Source organism: Ixodes scapularis, unplaced genomic scaffold (assembly GCF_016920785.2).
Source record: "Ixodes scapularis isolate PalLabHiFi unplaced genomic scaffold, ASM1692078v2 PGA_scaffold9__187_contigs__length_104089568, whole genome shotgun sequence".
Lineage (NCBI taxonomy): Eukaryota > Metazoa > Arthropoda > Arachnida > Ixodida > Ixodidae > Ixodes > Ixodes scapularis.
Genome location: NW_024609884.1, coordinates 92,728,894 through 92,746,491, shown reverse-complemented (window position 1 = coordinate 92,746,491; position 17,598 = coordinate 92,728,894). Strand labels below are relative to the sequence as shown.

General features: G+C 46.5%; 1 protein-coding gene across 6 annotated transcripts in view; it reads right to left on the bottom strand.

Moving 5' to 3' along the window:
- Positions 1-6,407: 6,407 nt before the first annotated feature.
- Positions 6,408-17,598, bottom strand: part of LOC8029686 (WW domain-containing adapter protein with coiled-coil) — a 122,956-nt gene continuing 111,765 nt past the window's right edge. For all 6 annotated transcript variants that reach the window (XM_040503802.1, XM_029995512.4, XM_029995519.3 and 3 more), the window contains 5 exons: positions 16,832-16,943; positions 16,215-16,392; positions 6,750-6,877; positions 6,617-6,696; positions 6,408-6,555 (listed from right to left, as the gene is read on the bottom strand). In XM_040503802.1, the coding sequence (XP_040359736.1) occupies positions 6,621-6,696; positions 6,750-6,877; positions 16,215-16,392; positions 16,832-16,943 (494 nt within the window). In that variant the 3' untranslated portion in view covers positions 6,408-6,555; positions 6,617-6,620. The remainder of the gene's footprint in view (positions 6,556-6,616; positions 6,697-6,749; positions 6,878-16,214; positions 16,393-16,831; positions 16,944-17,598) is intronic.

Genomic DNA, 17,598 nt, shown 5'->3' with positions numbered 1-17,598 from the left:
TTCCTTGAAACTGTGCGGCTGTTTCCCTTTTTATATGACAAGACGCGGCCAGACTACCTAGATAAGGACGCTAAGAACAACCGCTGGGAAATTATAGGAGAGGAATTCGGAATTACAAGTGAGTTTCTCCGTGGCACTTGTTGCATGTCGTCTGTGTTGTGACGGATGTCGTGTTGATTCGGTGACACTTTCGAAAGTAGCCTTCATCTCTGGCGCGCCGCCGGGGCAGCAAAGCCCCGGCGGCGCGCCAGACCTGTCCTGTCCCGCGGTGTTTCGGTAGAACCAACTCGGCCGGACCCAAAACCTGCGCCTCCTTCCCTTCAGAGCGCGGCGACGTCGCAAGATCAACGAACAGGCTAGGATAATCACATTCACGCTGATCACCAGGTCATTATGGATTCCTACCATGTGTGGCAGCGAGTGCGGAACGGAAGAATGTAACGAAGAGCAGACGACGAAAGAGCGGGAAATCCGACGGGTGGCGCGATCGCGGGAACCAGTGCTGTCACGTGACGCCTGCAAAACGGAGGCCAATGTAAACTCCTCGCGTTGGGACGCCGGACGGCGGTGCCGCCCGGCGGCGCCGCCCGGTGGCGCCGTTCACGCTAGTGTGGTCGGGCCTTTACGCCGCTTCGCGGCGACCAGGGGGGTAAAGGTGGGTGAGGAGGAGTGGCAAATCCCGTGCGCCGACATCCTGGGTCCCGAGTGAACGATCGCAAAAGAGAGCGACAGAACACGAGAGAAAGAAAGCAACGTTGCCATGGTAAACACGGAGAGTGAAAACTCTCAGCAATATAAACAGTGATAATTTAACGTTGTAAACTAAATTCTGAGCTATTCTAACGCTTATAAAAAGCAATAAACTCATTACGCTGCATTAACTTCCCTTCTGTCGAAATCTCGGAAATCTGGTGGTTACGCAGTTTCGTATTCCTCAACCGCGCCCAGCCGCGCCCCACCAGCGAAGCCGGGTATATGGTTTAGTTTAGCGTTAACGCGAGGCCGTACATCTGCGCGCTATGCAAAAAGAAACCTTCGAAAAGAACGCGAGTATCTTTCCACCGGTAAGTTCGTGGATTGTTGAAGTTCACGAAACTGCTCTGATGATGTAACCGTGTTTGGGACCCAGAGGGTCTGCCTGCATGGTGCGCCGCTTGCGGCAGCCAGAATGTATGGGAAAATGGCGGACCTTTTCCTCTAGATTTAGTATATGATCTCTATGGCGGCGACAGTCTGCGGCAACTCATTACAAAAATATGAACTCATTTGGCCCACCCGAAAACGCCGCTTCGCGGCGTCCGACTATTCGCTAAAGTGTCATTCGATGAAACGTGGGCGTTCGCTAAAACGTCATTCGATCAAGTGAGTGCCTCCCGTTTCAATTACGGAACAGAGCAGCGAGGCCTACTTCATTCGAGCTTGGGTAAAGAATCGCCGAGGTTGGAGCAGTCGAACTGTGGACATCGGCATGCTCGAAACTTCTGCTACCGACTTTTATGCGCGTGATATGCGGAATAACTCAATGGATATGCACTGGCAGACGAAACAACACGTATTCTACACAACAGCGTGTCCACCAAGTCACCACAACACCAAAGTATCCGCCGGAGTGTAGCAGACGCTCCTGCCGGCGACCGGCGCCGTATGTGCGTCGCCGTCAATATTTTTTGCGGCGGTAATCTGGCCAATCAGAGCACACCGCTCCGCGGCAGATCTGGAAGGGCCAGGTTTTGGAAATACGCGCCCGGGCGACTAACGTCTTCGTCGCCTTCTACGCTAAAAGTCGGCACCCTTTGGACCGCCGTCAGCACCTCTTTCCATTTGTCAGTCCACTTTCTATTTTTATTTTTGAGGAGCAGCCTCGATGGTGTTCGACAACGCGTTCTTTCTTCCTCCTGCTTTTTTTTTTTTTTTTTTTTTTTTTTTTTAAAATTTGTATTGTATGTATGTTTTTGTTTACTTGACGTTCGGACCATCGCGGATTTTGTTTTGCCTTGTTTGGACCCAGTTTTTGCTCTCTTCACTTCGGCGTTTACTACCGCCAGTCCGTCTGCTACGCTGTTCCCGGACATTTTGAGGGCCGTCTGCAACTTTGTTGTTGTTTTCTTCTACTGTCGTCTGCAATGACCTCCTATTTTCACCTTCGATTGAGTTTCTAATCCGAAATCTTCATACGTGCTTTTTGGTATTTATTAAATATATTAAAAAGTGCAAGCTCGTTGTACATTTATATTCGAATTTTATTTGTCTACGCCGGAACGTCTGCTATGGGTCATCGTTTGTTGATCAACCGGCCGCCTTCGGGCATACACCAGCGCATACTTGGAGATGGCAGGCATGTCATTTGTCGATGTGTTATTTAGAAAATCCTTCTTCCGCTTCCCGAAGCCCGAATAAACGTGAGTAATTAAGGTGCTGCAACATTAAAAAAAAGCTAAAACAAACCACTAAAAAAAAAAAAAAGAAAGAGCTCTTCTTTTATGCTGCTGCTTTCTATTTTTTTTTTTTTTTTTTCCCTAAGCGCCGCAATGATCGTCGTCGTTAAAGGAGTTTCTTTGATGGGTGATTTGTATCTTTCTATTGTCTGCTAACGTTTTGTTTTATTCGCCGTTGCTACTTGTTCCCCATTTCTCTTTATTTTCGCCTGTGGAGGGGACCCCATCTTTCCTGCAAAGTTTGGAAAGCGTTTGCACGGTCATTTTCTCGTTACTTTTTTTTGTTTTTGTCCTGCTGCAGCGGCTGGTTCGCTTACTCTGTTGTTTGCGCACGTTTTTATGATCACCTATTTAGGTAAGAAACTGTGACAGCACAGTCTGTAACGGATCAACAGTAACCTCTTACGACGTAGTTCGAGTAGCTAAACGCCTTTCTTCCGCTTCCCAGATGCGCTCCAAACGTGTGATTCCCTGAGTAGCGTTTGAGACCGCTAAAGAAACTGTTCTATCGTTGTTTATGCGCGCGTTGTTATTTGATTGTCATTGCAGTTCCGATCAGTGGATTCCGCTTCGCAAGCGGACTGACCGTAATGAATTGTTCAGCTGTTAGGGTGACGAAACGGGGATCGCAAAGCGTCTGCTTACGTAGACTCCGAGTCCTCTAGAGGCGTTCGCCGCCGCGCTCCCGTGGGTTTTCGGAGGAACTACGCCGCATTTACTGGCCACCACAGCTAAGTGCGCGACTGCTTAGCGCGAGCTAATAGCGAGCTACCACAGTTCACTTGCAACGTGCATGCGACACCATTAAGATTGCCGGTCTTAGCGATGCGAGCTGGTTTTGAGCACGACCACTGACGCAGGCGATGGAGCAGACGATGGTGCTCATCCGGGCTACCTAGGGGGCGCTGAGGGGATCTACTAGTGATGACGTTTAGAGGAGGAAACGCGCAGGCCTTGTGTTCTAGGTGGTATTAGCTATACCCGTATGGTATTTGGTAAGCGACAAATATAATAACTCATGAGTTACAAGGCTCTGAAGTTGTCACCGCATTGTCTCGTGGGAGCGATTTCGATCACTTTTAGAGAAGATACAACAAAAAAAGGGGGAAATCGCATCAAGCCAATTGAAAGTTCATATGATCGGCAGCAATAATAAAAAAAATTGAACGAAATGAAAAATGGCCTTTTTTGATAAAGTGAGTTCAAAATATCGGTCAATTTCATTTTCGACGATATTTCAAATTTATATAAAAAAAATCAGTGAAAATAAAATAAACTAAACTTCTGCCCGTCGATAGCCCATGTATAGGGCTACACCCGCATAGTATTTAATAAGTGACAAATATAATAACTCATGAGTTACAAGGCCCTGAAGATGTCACCGGATTGTCAAAGAGACGATGTTTGGCATTTTATACCTCAATAAACAAAACTACAAAAGTATTTTCTTTTGAACTAAAAATAGTCCAAATAACATACAAGAGCAAAAAAAATTACTGCGAGTTTTGTATGCTTCCCGTATTCATACCAGCATACAGAACTGGGTAGAAAAATCACGGAGTAAAAAACAGATTTTCACCCTGCTCCACTCAACAATTTTTTGTGAAGCGAAATACTTTTTTTTTAATTTTGGAAAGCGGTTTTGTTCTTTCCAGAAATGGGGCATATATATATATATATATATTTTTTTTTTTAAATCAAAAGACCCACCCCGACAAGCGTGTTTGATTTCAAATGAAACCACCCTATTAGAAAGGGGTAGTGGGATCAGGCACAGACGAGGGTCGAGGTTGAAAGGTCCTGGATGTAAGCGGCGGCGCTGCGGTCGAGTATCCGACCGGTTCCGAAGGCCTCCGGCTGCTTCGGCGAGCAGGTTTGGCGGTATGGCAGCGTGAAGTGGCTCTCGTTCTGACTGATCTTTACCCCGTGTTTGCTGTCGTTTCTGGCCAATGAAGTGTCATGCCGAATTAGTGTTTAATCACACAGCAAATGAAATGCGAGCCGCCCTGGCCGCCTGCTTCATACAGCCTATCCAGCACATGCTTTGTGGCGCCCTTTCGAGCCGTTGTCACGGAGTGCGGCAGCCGTGAGGGCTCGCCGAGCTCACTACCAGTCCCCTAGTTCACGGGCACTCAAGCGACCAAGGACTTCATGAAGGTTTCCTTTTTTGCTTGTTTTTGTAATTTTAATTCACCCATAACTTTTACAATAAAGCAAAATTCGAGAAAAGTTCCATTAAGTTACTACGTACAGTGCACTCAGGTTCGGTGCAAATTAAAAACCAGTAAAAAAGACCGTGCAGGGCCCCTTTAAGTGACTTCAGCGAGTTTTTCAATGGAATAGTTTTTCGTTATACAACCTTTGACAGTGCGCCGTCAATAGCTCTGTCAGATAAATTTTTTTTTTTTTTTTTTTTTTTTTTTGCAAGCGGTGTGCATACCGTTTCAGTTCCGAAGATGGTGTGCTGCCTGATAGATGAGTGTTTGTTTATGTAATCAACTTCGGCTACGCTTTTTTTTTGTTTTACAAATAAAACTTTAGTTGCGAGAACAGCTTCGCCCTGTAGTGTTTGTTGTCTTCACTCATTCTTCGTCGTTTGTGGCGTTTCCATCATGCATAACATTTACCAACTCGCCCAATTTGCTACCTTAGTACAGAAGACTAGTTCTTATATGGGTCACGAGTAACAACTTTGACAGTGGGCAGCTCTGAAGGTGATGGGTGGTTCACTGTAAAAGGGCACTATCACACAAAGGCAACGTGTGAAAAAACCAGCATGAACGGCTAGTCACAACATGTTAACAGCACAGGACTGGCCCATAGCGTTGGCAGCTGTTGATCGTTAGGGGAAGCAGAGCATAATTGGGAGCATAACAAGCCCAAGACAACCAAGTTGGAAAGAAGTGGCGGGCCCCAGAGAATCTATTCACGGGTTGCATGCGGGCCATGGGCCAGTGTTTGCTTGGCCCCACTCATACAAGCTCAGGTAAAGCATACCATTCTCACATACCAATGCTTTCATAAACTTAAAATTATATAAATTAGATTGCTGATTTAATAAGCATCCCCCCCCCCAGAAAAAAAGGGATGAAATGGCTACTGCAAGTAGATTTTGTTTAGAATGCTTATAAGGTTCTGAATCCTAGAATCATTTTTACGGAATGACGAAAATTCGGCACTTGGGGCTAGAGTCAATTCTACCACGATGCTAGTAGTGGTGGCTGTTTCACGAGTTTCATGTCGCACGCAACAGTCGACACTGATTGGGTTTGCCCTCTCCTTAAGTTTAGCAACAAACAAGCAATGGGAATGGCCATGGCGTGGTAGGGTGGCATCCTTTGCAACACCACATCATCTGGTGTCACTGTAAAGTGAAGCCCCCCCTTTCCCAACCGCAAGGAAAAAAAAAAGGTTCACCTTTAAAGAGAAGCAGAAATAATAAAATCTTCCAGCAAAGAGGGCATCATTTCACATGTCTGCTAGGGTGCAAGAACTTCAAGGTAAGTCCCGGCTGGCTTTCGCAGTTCCCTGACTAAGTAGCACAGACAATGGCATTAGAAAGAACCTGAACTCTAAGCTCTCGAGGGAATGAAAGGAATGACAGTATTTTTTCGGTCTCTCAAAAGCTCGAAGTTGTTTTTTCTCATGCACTAGTTGCAAGGGCCACCTACACCATGATTTTGTGCATGCTTAAATCACATTTTCAGTGCGTATGCACTCCGTAAATGCAGTACCCAGCGAGCAGGACCAGGGATTTGATGCACAGCGCACAACACGGCAAGCACCAATGCCAAACTTCTCCCACAGAAGGGCCAAAATGCCACTGCCAAAATTCTCGTCGCAGAGGAACCTTAGCAGATGCGCCATCAACTTGGATGGCGAAGTTTCCTTTTCGGTGCCAGGGCAGACTTGTCGGGCCGTGCTCCAGCCACGAGCACAGCTGCGGAGCTCACAACACGGCCAAGCCACGAGTCCCATCCAAGGCTCTTTATTCCTCGGTATGCTATGTACAAATGGTCAGTCCCTGCTTAAAAAACGGGTGCCCCTGCGTCGTCTCGGAGGCACTTGGCCACTGCCCCCGGGAGTGCCCTGCCCGTAGTCCCAGCTCCTAGAACTTGACCTGCAGCAGAAAGCACTTGTGAGCACACTTCCCCCCTCCCGCACCCTGGCCTCGCACCCACCTCACTAGGAGTCCGACATGAAGTTCACCTGGCTCTTCAGCTCCTCCAGCTCCTTGATTTGCTGCCTTAAAAATAACGTTCTGCAAGAGAGGCCTGCCATCAGCTGCCGTTCATTCCTACAAGCATCACCCACCTCTGCTCTTGCAAGGTCGCTTGAATCTCGGCCAACCTGACCAGCGACCGCGCCATCTTCAGCTCGGCCGAGACTCGAGTGCAGTTTAAGCTTCCAAGGCTGTGCGCCTCCTCGCTGTACCGATTGGCCTGCGACAAGACAAGCATGGCGCACCCTGTAGTCCCGTCCTCGGCACATAGCCCCACAATGTGAGCCAGACAGTCTGGGTCACCCCAAAGGGATGTTCCAGATAGGTCTACCCCTCATTTGGCAACTTCACACATCTTCTATGCTACTCTTCTTACTTGCATAATGAGCACACTTTTCAAGAAGATTTGAGCCTCACAAAAGGGAATATTGAGCGGAGATTTTGAAGACGTGTCCTAAATGACACACCTGCAAAGTCGTCAAAAACGGAACGACCGATGGACTAATGCAGAACAGTGCAGAGTGTCCAAAACATGCGAGGAAGTTTTTTTGTTTTTTTTCCTTCCTCCCACAAGTTTTGAGTTTGAAAGGGTACTGCAACGACATTCGAGCGCCTATTTTTTTGTTATCTAAATGTCGACCATGTTCGGCCACACTACAGACACACAAATATTTTTGTTTGAAAAGGCATAAAAACATTATTTAAAACCAATAAACCGACTATCCGATTGCACCTGATGGATGTCCCCAAAGGGACTTGGAGTGTTGTCCCCCATAAAAGCAGCGCCACTTTGCGATAGTATGATGGCAAGCTGCTCGGGCGCTGCTCCCCGTCGAACCGGATTTCCCTTCTCTCCTGCACCGATTCAACTGCTGCTGGGAGCAGGGAGAGGGCCGTTTGAAGGGCAGGTGAGTCACATTTTCGCCTCCGCCATGGCAATGCCAAACCAGTTGTCGGCCATCTCGAACAGCCAGGTCGACACTACCAAGTGGTGGAGCTCACAACCACGCCAGCCTCTCCCTAATGCATTGCCCGCAAAGGTAAACATGTCACCAATGCGCTGGAGGTGCCATATCTCCAGAAAGGCATCGCGCTCTCTGATGCCTGCTCTTTGGAGTGCTCGCTGAAATCCGCCATTTCGAACAAACAGTATAGCCATTCATTCAAAATACAAACATGCAATTGTCATTTGCAGATTTTGTTAATCATATTTAAGTTATTTCTGAACATGAGAAGTATTTTTATATTTAAATTTATATGTTAATTTTATTTTTAATTTGTTAATGTGAAAAAATATGATACCTCCAGCAAGAAACTAGCTTGGGATCCAAAAGATCATAAAGTAACCGCAAGTGAGCAACTAATTTCCCGCGTCTTGCTTTTTGCTTCAGTTCCAAAGGCTTGAACAGTACGATTATCACACAGTCCAAACTTTTCCAGATATTTAAAACCCATAAAAATGGTTGAAAATAGATCTATGGCTCAAGTTAGGTTTCCATCATTTGATAAAGCATTTTAATCCCAATGACAGATTACTTCAGTGAAAACCAGAAACAGGCCAATACAGTCAAACTAACTTATAACAAACCCGGGAATAGCAAAATATTCAATATAAACTAATGTTTGTTGCATGCTGCTGCTGGCATACTTTCAATGTAATCTTAGCCCACTTTTAACAAAAAGAACTCAAGGCAACACCAAGAATATAATAAAAAAAGAAAAATTTGTTTTTGTGAAAGACCCAAAACTGGAATGCGAGAAATTCACAGAAAATAAAAATGTCTTTTTGCCATGGGCCAAAGGCATTCTAAATACATAGCATTTATAGGGCCTCTTCATTTTTCCGGGCAGAGTAAGGGCAGTGAAGGGCACATTTTGAGGTTTTTTGTGAACATACGAAGCCCTCAATGTCACAATTTCATGTTATGTTATTGTCTCGTGTAAAGTGTCATCACGATGTCAACGTCATAAGGTCACACAACACCATGACATCATAATGTCATACATGCCACAGTGTTACGTGACATTACAATTGGACATCATCGTGTCACCTATACTTCGTTTCAGCTTCCGTCCGAGCGCGGCCGATGTTATGAGGTGAAGGGCCAATCAAACACCGCAAAAAGCGCAGCGTCATGGCGTGCTCTCTGCGCTTGATAAGACTAGCCGGCGGAGGAGCACGCACCGAGACACGGCGAATACCGGCTGGTCCTATCAACTGCAGAGAGCACGCCATGACGTTGTGCCTCTTTCGCTGTTTGATTGGCCCTTGGGCTCACAACATCAGCCACGCTCGGACCGAAGCTGAAACGAAGTATAATGTTGCAGCGTCTGGTGGTGGTGGTCACAGAGGACCTTAAAGGGACACTGACACCCCCCAAGATTTTTTAAAAATATTTTGCCAGGCAATTTATTATGGTGTCAAAAGACTACCCAATCAATATTTTGCTATAGCCTCACATATTTTTAATAGAAAAAAAAAATGCAACTGCTTGAAACCGAAACTAGACTGGGGAGGAGGAACAAATATAGAGGAGGAGAAAGTTACCAGAAGTCACGTGGCTGTGCAATTTTTTTTTTTTTTTTTTCGCTCAATGCATTTGATGCTTTTAGAAGCCACAAAAGATGGGTATCATATTTATTGTCTATTTTTAGTATTACCTTTAGTATTACCTCTAAACCAGAAAAAATGGCACGTGACCAGGGAGAAGAGAGTGAGCACAACTCAAACTGGCCAGTTCTCGACCGGTTGTTTGCGGGCAGAAAAAAAACGAATTTCGAGTCGCAAATTGTGTCCTGGGTAGATGGGCTCTCGTGTGTCATGTACAAATAAAAACCTTGGCGTGCATAAATACCCTGTCAGTGTCCCTTTAAATGCTTTAAAGCACCTTTGAGATTATGCCATGCAACACTGCAACGTAATCGAGGCCTACATCCGCAAACACAATAACTCCAAGAGCTGGTCCTATAAATACTATGCATAGAAAACCTTCCTTGCCTTATAGACCGTTCCATTAGGGTCATAGCAGAGAGGGTAAAAGAGAAAAAAATGCACTCCCCCTCTCACCCCGCACGTCGTCCGCTCCGCCGAGTGGGCTGTAGCTCGCGTCCGGCTGGCATGCAAACTGTTTAAAATTGCGTCATTTTGGAACTTTCAAGCGCAGATGCGCAGATTTTGGTATGCCAGTTGTCGTGTACTACTATGCTAGATAAAAAGACTCACAGGGTCCAATTGTGCTGTTACCTGCGTGCAAATAAAAAAGAAAAATAGGGAAAAACTGCATCAGATTGGTTGGTCTCTTTGGCGAAAAGTAAATCCGGTTGCTGTACCTTTTTTACTATACAAAGTTCGTACTGCTGTAGGCCTTTAGCGACCATGAGTGGAAGTCTGAAATAATAAATAAAACATGCTCTCCTGCCGCAATACACGCAGTAGTTGAGGGTAGTACTGCCGGCTGACTCAACTGCTTTTTAAGTAACGGAAAAAGGATATGCTAGTTGATCATTTAGCGAAATAGAACAACAGAGAGCTATAGGCTGATTTTGGAGTAGCCAAAACTATTCTAAGAACGCGAACCACTTCACAACGGCGGCCACAAGTGAGAGTTCGATGTTCCGTACTGCCCGCCGATACAGCCCAAAGATGGAGAACGGCAACCTCCTGGTTTGTCGTCTGCTAGCGGAGTCGGGCGCGTGCCCTCTCTCCCGTTTTACCCCGCTGAACTTCCCGGATGTGTGGAGAGGGCGCTGCGGTCGAACAAAATGGTGCCGCCCGGAGAGCGCTAAATGGAATGGTCTACATCGGATGCATTTTGCCATTGATGATGTTCTGGAAGAAAGCTCACGCTTGTCTACGCCCGTGAGATTTGGCTTTGCCACAACATGCCGCCCTGTGTCGTCTGGGAAAAGCTGATGAGAAAATTCCTCGGCTCTCCAGAGGATGGCACCGTAGCCAAGTGCGTATGATTCTCGGCACGTGTGCACGTCGACCTGCAACCTTGGACTGCAGATCTTTCATTGTCTTCTCTTTTTCCCGCACTAAGTATGTCATCCACTTTTTTACTTTTGGTTCTATTCGTTTTGTTGTGCGAGTCCGAGTGTATCAGGTCCACAGACCTATGCACGGAATGAATTGAAGAGAGTTGCATCCCATTCCATCTACTCGCTCAGAGCGGTACTCTCAATCGTTGCATTTTTTCCAAACGTGTGGCAAGACCGAAAATGGAAAATGCTATCCATTACAAATGATGGAAATACAATGGCAGTCAAAAACAGACTAAGAAAAGGCTCACAGAAGACACATCATTCTGAAAACGATCAGAGACTACAACTAAATGATATATTCCACTGCACAAAAAGATATTTTGAAACCACCGAATGGGAGCTAACGAGGGATCACTGCACATGGATAAGCACCGAAGCTTTTTCCTCATATTCGTACAAAGACTGCCAATATTTGTGTGATACCAAGGGGGCTGCAGCCACATTCTCTGGCTTAACGTCCTCAAATTGAGAATAACATCATCTTAAATGAGAAACAGAAATGTTATGCGGTCAATGCTGCTACGGTATTTGTTACACTGATGTGTAGCCACAGAAATTTGTGTCAAACAAGTGTCGACCCCCAAATTTTGCCAGAGCGGTTATCTCCCAATCTTAGCTGGACATGGATTCTGACACCCATCACAAGGAAAAACAGTGCTCAAAACAACACGAAGGAAACAGGCGCCGATTCAGATAAAAGGGGTTTTTCTAAGATAGCAAAGAATTTTAAAAAAAAGGGCACTGTAAATAGGCAACTGATTCCTTCGGGATAACGTTATACACAGTGGCAGATATCAGGTAGAGAGCGTAAAGTGATCATTAGCAAGTTAATCACCTAAATGTAACTAATAAACTTTTTAAATATTTCTGCCAGCTGGCACGTTTTAATTGGAAATTTCTAGCAAGTAGTCAAAATATGCCATATCACTCCTTAGATTTCATGTAGCGAAATTCTAAATCCACGATATTCTCTGTTAAATACAAGCTATGAGCAGGCAGTATACCTAAACAAGATGCAAAACCAGCAGGGGGGGTCATTCCATGCCAAAGGAGATGCAGCAATCTTTTCACGTCTGGGATATGAATGAAAAACATCATTCAGACAAAGAAGCCTCTGAACTAAGGAATGGCCGAGTGGGCTAGCCCACACCAGCTCGGAGCACGTGGAGCGAAAGCTCGAGCTGCAGAACCCAGGATTCTGGGTTCAATCCCCACCCCTGCTCGTTTCCATCTGGATGAGCATCGGCGTGCGGTCGAGTATCACTACTGCGTGGTGAACGTTAAAGACCCCAGGCTAGCGGTTGTACTGCACTGGCTAAATTGCTCATCTACAGCTGGGAGATAAGTTGCCTATTGAGGCAGACTAAGGTTCTAGGCTGTGTAAACATACAGACACCTTAATTTTTTTAAGCCACTGAACTCCAAGAAAATTAGTTTTTTGTGAAAAAATAAATACATTTTTGCTTAAATTTCTGGAATTTGCATAAAAAACATTTCACTTCATTCATTTAATATACCCTTGAAGGGATACTACAACGAAATTTCGGCGCTCATTTTTTGGTCTATATGTGTTCAAAGGAACAGCATCGCATCAAACATACCAATATCTTGTTAAAAAAGTCACGAAAATGAATTTTAAAACAAATTAAACGATTAGCAAAGAGCACCTGGTGGATGTCGCTAATGCCTCGCTTGTAATGCCCGTCTAGGAACCTTGGCACCTAGTGACGGAGGTTGTCTCGCCTCCGGCCACGACGAGAGAAGAGGGGCAGAAGAAACTTCCCTCTTCCCGAGAACGCCTTTTGTGTGTCGCAGAAGTCGCTATTGTCCCCCTACAAGATTACAGAAGATTAACCCGTCACTCAAAATTCGTACAAAAGCAGCCGCTTCGGTGGCTGGAACGACTAGGCCATCCTCTCGACGTCAGCCTCGCCGTAGCTTTGCTTGTCCTGAGATGACCTACGTCACGATTGCGTCAGATGTCACGTGGTCTCCGCTAGGCCTTCTCCGAGCGCTTGCCAGAGTGGGCCGTTTATAACGAAAAATACAGCCACCAGGCTCAAAATACAAACGTGCGATTGTCATTTACGGATATTATGGATCATATTCAACCTATTTTTGAACACAATGGGAATATTGCAAATTTCATTGAAGTATCCCTTTAAAGCGTTTACATAAGGGGAGGCATACACAACAAATATTCAAAAAATGGAAAACACAGAGATGCGAGGTTGCTAAGTATTAAAAAAAGTGGCAAGTGCAGCTCTGAAACCGGACGATTCCTGGATATTGACAATATTTTCTGGAAGTGAGTTCCAATTTGAAATGGATAACTTAAGCGATGAAAATTTGCAAAGGTTTGTTCTTGGTTTAGTCAAACGAAGTTTTTGAGAATGGTCCATATGTGGTGAAACGTGATGTGCAGCCGGGCAATACAGCAATACAAGTTAAGAAAAACATTGGAAAAAAAAACGGTTATGTACCACACTAATTTAGGTGGGCACCTAATTATTTAATAACATGCCCTATCTTACACTAAAATACAAACATCGAAAGACGCCATTTTGAGTCGAAATAGGAGCTCCAAAACGAAGAGACTTCATGAGAGTTCTTTATTTTATTAGCCAACTTGGATTTGGGTGTTAGCTACAATACTGTTTCCCTTTGTTCTCTGGAGTCTAATAATTGAACTGCTTGTATTAGATTTCCAAAGCTTCGTTTTGTTGCACTTTAATTAAATGACAAACTCACCAGTTTATGCAAAAAAATGACATATCGAGAGCCAGAAAAAGCTATGTGGGCAGCGGTGCCCAGAGCTTTCGAAATAGCCAAAAGTTCAATCCCACCTCACTTCTTCAGAATATAAAAGAAGTTAGAAAAGTACTTTTTGTTGTTGCTGAGAAGTTTTTTTTTTTTAATGAGCCTCTCCAACCATGGGCGTACCAACCGGGGGGAGCAAGGGGGGCACTTGCCTACCTAGTTCTCAGAGCGGAAAGGCAAGGCACGTCACAGCGCCCGTGACTCGGAAGATGGTGAAGGAGTTGAGAGGTGCCAGAAACCTCAATCTCTAGCATTTTTTAAAATAAAATCTAGGACATGCAGGCAAAAGTGTCTTGTTCCTTACATCAGAAGGGTCGTAGCACAAACTCCCATGATTACTTAAGCAGAGCACTGAAATTATTGCACAGCTCCTTTAACTACATGGGTTTTATGAAAATTCCAGAAATCTAGTGCATAATGTCAGCAAAAATAAAATAAATTTTTCCACAAAAAACTAATTTTTTTAGAATTCAGAGGCCTCCTTGTAAAAATTAATTTTTTTGTACATATCACAGACACGAAAAAATTGCCACATTTCCTTTGGCATGGAATGACCCAGGGAAGTACAACCCAAAAGCGACGTCACGTCAGCCTCCGGAGTGGACGCGTGCAGTAGCCGACAAGTGGACGCGTGCAGTAGCCGTCTCCTCGGGCACTTGGCTTTCTGCGCTAGTTTTAGTGCGGCGAAAACTTGACAGACAAACTTCGCCAAAGAATAGTGCAAAACAGTATAGTTGTCTCAATTCTAACTACTGCTAAGGCAACTACTGCTAAGGCAACTAAGACTGGCAACTAATTTTTGACTGGGATGTTTCAGCCAAAGCAAATATTTAAAATAGCGGTAATTTGCTATCTGTCACTTTACCGTTTCTATGCGATGCCCCCGCGGTGGGCAATGTCATACCAGAGGAATCAGTTTTCCGTTCCCGAGCGTCCTTTTTTCTTAAAATTATTCGCCGTCTTAGAGCGAGTTGGTTTCACTGCACTCGTGCCCACGCGTGCCCACTCGCAGCGTGGAGGTGGCTACACTTTCCGAGTTGGTTCCGGCACTCCACGCATGCATGCACTCGCTGCACCGAGAAAATCGAGGGCCAGAATGCAATTCTGTCGTGCATCGCTCAGGCAAGGAGAGAGAGCAGACGACGGGGGTTCGTCTGTTACTGGTCTGCTGCGAGCTGCCATTTGCACAAAAAGAAAACAAAAAGTGGATTTTCCGCTAGAAATCGTGTCCTGCAAGAGACGAGATTGATTGTGAGCTTGAATTGTGACTTTCTGCTATTTCATAAAGGAAACAATCGACAACCCATATTTTTGCAAGTTTTGTTGCCGTACAGTCGCTGAAATTTATGGAGGAGTAAAGAAAGGCTCGGGAGAAACGCCTAAGCAGCCGCAAGATCTCTGTCATGAGTGTACGGGTGAAAAATCGTCGGCAAAATATGGCTGATTGTGGACTCACAAGTGGACACCAATTGTCAATAAAGCTTGCCCAGCAAAACCGATGCGCCCTAATTAGCAGCCGAGAAAGCTAAACACGGTGATTCTAACCGTGTCTTGGATAAAATCACCATGTTTAACCTACACCAGTTATTTTGCATTCTCGTTATTTATTCCAGAAAGCTCTCGAAAGTGCCGTGAAACGTAGTGCTGGAGATTCCAATGAACCAGTTTGAAACTATACCATGACAATCCAATGGTTTAATCATTGCAAATATAAACGTAGCAGCGACCGCACTGTGTTGCGTTCCTACCTGTTATGTCAAACATCAGGGCACTAGTTTCGGTTTGAGGTCAGTACTCTTGCTACAACATGGATGGCGGCAGCATCAGTTTGCACTCTAGCAAGTTCGTTCAGGACCGGTACACCGTGTGACACTCTGCGAGTGCGATAAATTCTGGGAGCGAAGTCACCAGTGCCAGTGCGTGTGGAACAAACCCGCGATTAGAGGAAACATTCCATATTATAGCGCAGCTCTTAGGGGCCTGTTTCCGGCTTGAGCGGCGTCGGCGTCGGCGTCGCCGTCGCCATAACCGCGAGGTCACGTGACCCCCCCCCCCCCTGAGGTCACGTGACCTACCCAGGTCACGTGACCCCCAGAAGTCACGTGACCCCTGAAGTCACGTGACCCCCTGAAGTCACGTGACTTCTGGGGGTCATGTGACCTTAGGGGGTCACGTGACACCCCTAGGTCACGTGACACCCCGAGGTGACGTGGCCCCCCGAGGTCACGTGACCCCCAAAGGTCACGTGACCCCCAGACCCCTGAGGTCACGTGACCCCCTGAGGTCATGTGACCCCCTAAAGTCACGTGACCCCCTAAGGTCATGTGACCCCCGAGGTCACGTGAGCCCCTGAGGTCACGTGAGCCCCTGAGGTCACGTGAGCCCCTGAGGTCACGTGAGCCCCTGAGGTCACGTGAGCCCCTGAGGTCACGTGACCCCCTGAAGTCGCGTGACCTCAAGGAGTCACCTATCCCTCAGTACGCTTCCACCTTCCTCAAGAGCTGCGCTCTAACCGGCGTTACAGGGAATTGTAAACGGCTTTCATTTTATTAATAAAAGAAAAAGAAAAAAAGGAAGCGTTTTTGAATTTGAAAAAGGACGAGCAACTTGGCCAGCTTGGCACAAGTGTTCGAGGACGATCGGTGCAGTAAGCGGGGGTGCACACCCACAAAAGCAGCAGAAAAGCTTCCTACCTGGCGTTCGGCGTGGTCCGCCTGCCAGCCCGTGACGTGGCCAATCAGGGCCTCGTTGTAGTAGTTGGCTAGTGACGGCGTCAGGCTCGGGGCCGTCGGCTTGAGCACAGCCGTGACCAGGGCGCTGGGGCCGCCCACACTGTGCAGGCTGCTCACGCTAGACGTCGGGCTGTCGTGCCTGCAACCACCCGCCCACTGCAAACACAGCACCGCACTCGCCCACACCGCATTGCCGGGCACATTCAACGGCCGCAAACTCGGTGGTCGGACCATGCGACCATGCGTCCCTCCTGCAGTTCTGCCCTCGGACCTCGTGCACCTCTCAGTCTTTTGCTATTGTCTTAAAATTTTGGGCCGAACAACGACGCAGCATATGTATTCAATACCTAACCCGCGCTCGCCCTCGGTAGGCGATGCAACACATTCGACGCCACGGCTTTCTGCCGCAGTAGTCCTGCTTGCCTTCCTGTACCGACTGCGCCGGGAAGGAGTTCAGAGGTTATTTTGCAAGCTCTTCAATGGCTACTCTACTTGCTACAATGAGCGACAATTATAATACGGGCAATTCTGCTTTTTTAACTACAGAAGCTTCCCCTCAACACCGCCGTCTAACGCACCTGGACGAGTGGGCACTGTAGTCCGAGGAGGGCGACGCCCCCCCCTTGTCCGTGACAGCCAGGGGAGGCAGCGGCTGGCCAGGCATGCACTCCGCCTCGGGTCCCAGGGCAGCTGAAACATGCAACACCATGCAACCTGAAAACGCCGCTTCCTCCACAAACAAGGACCCACCGTGTGTCCCTTTCTCTTTTCTGCTCTCGGGCCTACCGAGCACTCATCCCATTTCTTTGGAAATTATATCCAACTGTTAGGTGGGTGCTTGTTCGGTATTTTACACTATACTTCATGTCACTAGTTGTGTGCAGTGCAGGCGAAGGCAACGCCAGGCGAAGAGGAAAAGGGCAAGCACTAGGAAGGCAGGATAGGAGAGGAGGGCGACAGGAGAAAGGGAGAGCCCTAGGAATGCTAAAAAGGAGAGGAGGTTTCTCTCCTCCACCTCAGCCCTCGTAGTGCTTGCCCTTTCCCCTTCGCTTGGCGTTGCCTTTGCCTGTACTGCACGCAACTAGTGACACAGAGTATAGTTTTAAATAACAGCTGCAAAAAAGAAGTCAACCTGTATTTGTACCAACATGGTAGTAATCCACAGTTGTGAAAGTTTAGGTGAAATAAATGGTGCGTGTGAGCACTGCCTCCTGTCTCATGTACAGGTGCCCAAAAGCGTTGTTGGTTGTTATGTTTTCCCACATCGTACATTGTTTCATCATGGTTTTGACAAACTTATTCATGAGGTTTTACTGTACTTTAGGATGTCACAATTTGCCCAAAA